Source organism: Vitis vinifera, chromosome 16 (genome assembly GCF_030704535.1).
Source record: "Vitis vinifera cultivar Pinot Noir 40024 chromosome 16, ASM3070453v1".
Classification (NCBI taxonomy): Eukaryota; Viridiplantae; Streptophyta; class Magnoliopsida; order Vitales; family Vitaceae; genus Vitis; species Vitis vinifera.
The window spans coordinates 19,828,530-19,835,375 of NC_081820.1; the positions used below are offsets into that span (position 1 = coordinate 19,828,530).

Below are 6,846 nucleotides of genomic sequence, written 5' to 3' on the forward strand. Positions count from 1 at the left end.
ACTTTCCTAAAGGATCAACTCCGGTCAGGATGAACTTTGAAATGTGATCCGATGGAGAACCAAACAGCTAAAGCTAGTTCAGATTAAGGTTTTACCATAAGGGTTTTCTCGGCCCCTTTCACAGTTGAAAACCCACAAAGGAATATGGTTAGAGCGAGAGAGGAAAAAGCTTTCAAGAACACAAAGCATGAGATCATGGTACACTAGGTCTTTGGCAGTGCAACAACCCATACCATGTTGCAGTCTCACACATAACAACACTCACGGAATCTTTAATTACAACTTACGAAGCTGTGAGACTCAGTACTGAAAAGAAAAATAGGATTTATTTTTTATTTTTTCATTTTTGTGGGGAATTTAGTAAACGTACTTGGAACTGGAAAACTCGTAGAGCCTTCCTTTCTGTGAGAAAATGATCACAGCAACTTCAGCATCACAGAGAACCGATAGCTCATACGCCTTCTTCAGCAGCCCGTTTCGGCGTTTCGAGAAGGTCACTTGCCTGCTCGTGGCATTCTCAATTCGCCTCATCTGAATCTTCCCTCTCACCATTTCCTACACAATTGACAAAGGAAGAAAGAGGATAAGTTACAGTCATCCATTACAACCCTAAACGAGCTCATCATGAAATAGAAAGAGCAAATCTCACCAAAAAATTACAAGAATCCCAAGGAAGGTTTGGTTGGGCTTAACAATTAAATTAGAAAGAAAATTTTACAACAGTCACTTCACTCAGAAACCCAAAAGATTTGTTGATTGAAAGGACGGAGAGAGTTGATTTTTTTGCTTTTTAAATAGTCTCAACCCGAAAACCCAGAAAGATTTATGGAGCCGAAACCACCTGAGGATATCAAAATTTTAGAAGACGAGTCAAGACCCAATAACCCCATAAATTTGCTGAGCAAAACAGTGGAAGATGTTAAGAGATTAATAAGGATTAGTAAGCACCCAGAAGAAAAAACTGGAAGCTATGGAAAATCCGCAAGAAACAGCCACATTCCAGAAACCCCAGAAAGATTAACAGAACAGGAAAAGCTGGAAGATACACGGTCTAGGAGGAGAGAAACATCTTACAAACCTGAGAAACTTACAGGAGAAAAGGACTGCAAAATAAGAAAAAAAATCTGCAGGAAGGGTCACATACACAAGCCCTAGAACAAAAACAAAGGAATAAGTGAAAAATCTAACAGAACAGCCACAACCAGACAGCCAGAAAGTTCTACAAAACAAACAGGAAAAAGGAAAAATTTACAGAAGAAGAAACGCAGGATCTTTTCAATGGTTGATGTCTCAATCTCTTTAGTTTCAGACCACAAAACCCCCATATTTCCCTTAATCTACATCTTGGTATTCTATCTCATGTTCACATCCTCCTGGCCCACAAAAAGCAAAGCACAGATTAAAAGATTCCAAATCAAAATGGAAACCCATTGCTTTTATCTTGATTTGGTAAAATTAAGAAAAGCGAAGATAATGAGAGAGCATATTGTGGAAAACAGAAATTCAAACAAGTTGAAGAACAAAACGGGAAAAAAAAAGAAAAAAAGAAAAAGAAAACAAACTATTGGGGAATAGTGAGAGTGAACATCATAGTACGTGTACGTGAGTGAGGAGCCAATGATATCGTGACAGCGCATCACCTGCTATCATTTCTTCTTCGTCACCTCGTCCAATGGGAACAGACAGTGTCACGCGGCTGACCTTGGTTGGCGCGTCAGCTCTCACTTTTTCTTTCTTTTTCCTATTTTTATTATTTCTATTTTTAGGTCTATTTCTATTTTTATTTTTTGACCCAGTGGGCAGGCCTCCTTTTGTTGGTTCCAGGACCATGCAAAATCCGTTGGGAAATTAGATTCTATTAATGGATTTTTTTTGAGTCGTGGTCCATTCACAATCATAGATAGCATCTTTGTTCTATTAATATTTTCTGACAAATTTCTAAAAATCATAAAGTATTATAATATGAACAAAATTTATAAATAAAAAAAAAATTGATAATTCTTTCTTCAAAAGTTTGCTTGTTGAAAATAATTTTTTATTCTTTATAAAAAATAATTTTATAATTTTAAAAAATACAATTTGATAATTTTTTATTAAAAACATTTTTTTGTAAATTTATTTTTGTTAAATAATTGAAAATACAAAGAATATTTTTTAAAAATTTATATTATATATGTATATTTTTTAAAGAAGTTTTTTTTTTAAAAATGTAATCTTATTCTTTAAGATAATTAATAACATCGTTGACTATATTTTGAGAACTATTATGAAAGATAATATCAAACAAACACGGGAGATTTTTGTATTAAGTGTCATTATAGACTATTTGAACATGTATTTCAACTTATATGACCGGGAACAATCTCTATTCATTAATTTTTTTATTTTTAAATTAACAGTGGATGTTTGCCACTAAAACCATTTTTAATTTAAAATAATAGGGATACACAATACATTAATTTTAAATAAAAAGAGAGGTTTCAAAAAATAGAAGATCGATTCACTTATTAATAATGGAGCCGAATCTGGTATATCATAAAGAATTTGGTCTCTTCTATTGATTCTTATGGATTGATAAAAACTATTTTTGAATGAGGCATTTAGTTCCATGGATGAATCAAATAAGAAAATTTTATTGATTCCACCTTTCATTTTTTAAGAAGAGCAAGATAAAAAATAATAAAAAAAAGTGTGAATCTCTTTCTAAAATTTTTGAAAGCTCCAAAACCAAAATTAATATTATTTACCGGTAACAACATAGTGGAGATAGTCGATCAATATATGATATGAAATATATGATCAAACACAAATAATGTGACAAATAATTTAGAAAATAGAGATAATTTGAGAGTTCAAAATATGGGTATCTTAAAATTTTCTTATATTTAACTGCATTTTCTTACATAAACATATATAATCTAATTTTTATTTTTAAAAAGTGAAATTCGTTTTCATGCACTACCAGGTGGAAACATAAGATTGGATCATTTGCTTAAAAGAAATGTCAACTTTTAGGGTCCTAGGAGGGTAGGGTTGGCGAGGGAGGATGGTGATGGGTGTTTAAAATTGGAGCGGTAGGAAGGAGGGTGGAGTTGCCATTTATGTGGATTGGCATAGGTTTTTGTCCTTTAATTCAGGCTTTGTTATGTGTTGGTGGGGGACCCCGAGTGGCACTGTCTCACTGTCTTTTTGTGAGTTGGGTCATGGCTGTGTCTCCTATAATTTTGGGTTCTCGATGAAAATGGACGGTGTGGATCATACCATGATGCCATTCTCTTTTTTCCTTATTCTTTTATTTATTTCATTTTTTGGGTGTAATTCTCCATCCACCTCATTGTCCCCCAACTGTGGGGGACCTTGCAGTCCTGCCGCCATGATTGGGCTGAATTTTCAACACTTGGGCTTTAAATTTAAACATTTACTAACCACCTTCCTCATTAAATTTCTGCATTGGCCACCAGAAAATAATAAATATTATTGTCACGTTTAGGTTTTGGATCCCACTGAATCCGTACACGTGAAAAATGAACCGATAACGACGTGACATAACCATATAGTTAAATCTCATCAATTTATATCCAACTTATTTATTACTACATACATTTGTGTCTTTATTCGACATTCTAAATTTCATCATACATTTTTAATCGTCAAAATTTGAATTAAATGGATACTGAATCAATACCCCAACATTGAGTAAAAATTTAACTCTATATAGTTTATTATATACTCAGATTAAATTAGTATAGAATAATAAAAAATTAAATATTAATAATTAATTTAAACTATGGCTGATTAAAAATCCTTAGATGATGTAAATTTTCTATCGATAATCATGAATATAGTATGGGTTGTGTTTATCAAGTCTTATAAAGAAAGAAATTAAATGTTAAATTTCCTTAATATTATTTTTATTGAAAAAAATAATATTTCAAATTATTAACATTACCAAATATGATTTTCCAAATCCCTTTAATATTAATTTTAATTAAAAATGAGTATTTTTAAGGATAAAAAAAATTATTTAAATATGATGCTTCTGATCCTTATAATCCAGGCTCATTCTAAAACTTACGAGAAAGAAGTCGGAAGATATAAGTTGGAGGGTACCTGATTAAGGGAGATCCAAAACTTCTTCAATCTTCAAAGTAACTTTTAACAAATCTTTAATTTCTTCAAAAGGCATTGAAATTTCAAAATCTTCAAAGCCCCAAATTTCAAACTTTAAGATCAAATCTACAAAATACTTTTTCAAAATGAGACTAAGTTACTCAAGCCCTCGAACAACATTGTTTAAGTCAAATCAAAGCACAAATCACATCAAAGTTCAAATAATGCCTAAACTCGAGTCATGGCAAAACCTAATGCATGACAAGGTCCAAGTAATACAAAGGCTCAAGTCATACCAATGCCAAGTCTACTAACCAATGTTTGAATCACATTAAATCTCAAGTCAAGACAATATTCAAGTTCAGACTTAAAATTAAATCAAGTCAAGGGCCTAAATTAAGCTCTAAGTCATTTCAGATTAAGCTTCTTCAAACGATCAATTAATAATTAAGAAAGGAAAAAAGCAAAGTACAAAGTAAAAAATTGTACCTACATCATTCTTTTAAAAAATAAAAATCTAATTTGATCATACATAATTCTCTTAAAAAAGAAATTTGTTTATACAAATTTCCAGGATGCCCAATGAGACCATCTTTACCTTTGATGTCTCCCTTCATCAAATCAAAGATATAAACATATTGAGCTTTAAGAAAGCAAGGAACTAAATCTACCTAGTTTGCTCCCACTAAAGTTGCTACCTCTAATATAAGCTTAGATAATGTAAGAACTACCTCTCAAAATCAAAACTTTGCTCAATCAATCTATTAAGGCTGAAAAATTGTCACCCCACTTAGCCATCTATTCTAAAAAAAACATCTTCAAATAATATACACTTGTCCACCAAAGAAGACAAGTATAACATCAAATTTTTATCTATATCTTCACAAGACTCTTCATAAGGAATTATTGCAACATAAAATAATATTGTCATGTTACTCATGATGGTTGAAGTATTACGAGATTATTCAACATTGTTAAGGAACTTACAAAATACAATCAAGAGTAGGATGTTAAGATCAATGCATTTTTCACAAGCATGGACTTGCACTAGGACCAAAAAATGATACCAAATTACATCTCAAGACAACCTTAAATTTTGCTTAAAAAGAAAAGATTCCATAAAATAAAAAAAATCAAGTTTCTTCAAATGAGTTTGTCTCTAGAAATCAACTCAAAGGTATCATTTTAGAGATAATAGACAAATCTAGGAATGATGGATTTCGTACTTCTCTCACATATGTAAAACCATATATACAAAGAATTGAGTTAATACAAATGTCAATATGTTACCAAACACCAAATTTTCGCTATTTTGATGGGAAAGGAAACCCAAAATAGTGTAAGTTCACTTTATGGAAACTTGCTATAATGTTGAAATAGGAGGATACCTTATAGTCAAACAATTTTTTTATTCATTAAAAAGGATAAGCATTTGGTTGATGCATAAATTTTAAAACCAATTTTATATATAGTTGAAACAACTAAAAGAGAGTTCTTTAATTGTTTCTATAATATTCATCGTACCATCAACATGTTTGAACTCACCAATATTAAACAACAAAAAATGTGAATTAGTGATTAATTATATCAACAAATGATTTAAGTCTTGATTGCAAAAAAAAAAAAAAAAAAAAAAAATCATATTAAAGTTCTATCGTTAAAATTTGAACCTAAATAATGCATTCAAAACTTCATTACATTTTATTAGGCATCAAGCTAGACAATTTTAAAGAATTAGCTATACATGCAAATAATATATAACTTAGTATAGAAATAAATGCATGTGAAAATTGCCAATAGAAGAACTTGAAGATGATACTAAGGGGCAAAAGCATCACTAATGAACATGAAAGGAGTATAATATCATATTAGACTATAATTATTTTCAGACATCTACATTTTTCTATCATTTTTTTTTTTTTAAGTTTTCTCTTTTAAGTGAAAATGGAACCCATTGAGGGTTAGAGATCATATACAGATTGGAGACAAATCATTTTAGAAATCCTAGAGAGAAAGCCTAAAGTGTCACACTATTCCCTATATCTTGTTCAAGGATTTGGTTTTTGAATCTTGGGTTGAAGACCTTCGTCCCTTTGGCGAGGCCAAAGTGATCCACTGGAGCAATTAAATGCTACTACATCACGAACGTGAATCAAGTTGTAGGTACTGGATAATAAGTCTTTAGGGTAAAACGGTTAGGTAAATCTGTGTAACTTGATTTTGTATAGTGGATTTAGATTAATAGGTCTTAAACCTTGTGGTTTTGTATCTCCACAGTTAGTATGAGGGTTTTTCATGTAAAAATTTGTTGTCCATTGCATATATGTTAATTTCATTGTTATATATTTGATTGGTTGATTATTATTATTATCCTTAACATTTTACAGGTTATCCTTAGAAGATAAAAATCATATTTTTATACTTAAAGATTTCAAGTATAACCCATTTGGTTATATAGGGTATCTCTCAGGATAAAAATTGGGGATAATATATATAAATCTTTATTTTAAATTTTAAAATTACTCATTCACCCCCGCTCTGGGTGTTCCTTATTGAACTTTTGGTTTTTCACAAAAAGTAATTATTAAGTAAACAAAGAAATGGAGAACTATCGAATATACTCTTTCAAATCTCCTTAAATATTATTTTAATTAAAGAATAATATTTCAAAGAGTTAAGACTATCAAATATGATCTTCAAAATCTCCTTAAATATATACTTTAATTAAACAATAAT

General features: G+C 30.6%; 1 protein-coding gene across 8 annotated transcripts in view; it reads right to left on the reverse strand.

Moving 5' to 3' along the window:
• Positions 1–1,491, reverse strand: part of LOC100268115 (MADS-box protein AGL42) — a 38,181-nt gene extending 36,690 nt beyond the window's left edge. The window contains exons 1-4 of one of the 8 annotated variants that reach the window (XM_059733683.1): positions 1,253–1,489; positions 949–1,078; positions 650–841; positions 371–555 (exon numbers count right to left, since the gene is read on the reverse strand). In XM_059733683.1, the coding sequence (XP_059589666.1) occupies positions 371–552 (182 nt within the window). In that variant the 5' untranslated portion in view covers positions 553–555; positions 650–841; positions 949–1,078; positions 1,253–1,489. Of the gene's footprint in view, positions 1–370; positions 556–649; positions 842–948 lie in introns of all 8 variants that reach the window. The other 7 variants (XM_059733679.1, XM_059733682.1, XM_059733684.1 and 4 more) reach the window with 7 other exon arrangements.
• Between the last annotated feature and the right edge of the window lie 5,355 nt (positions 1,492–6,846).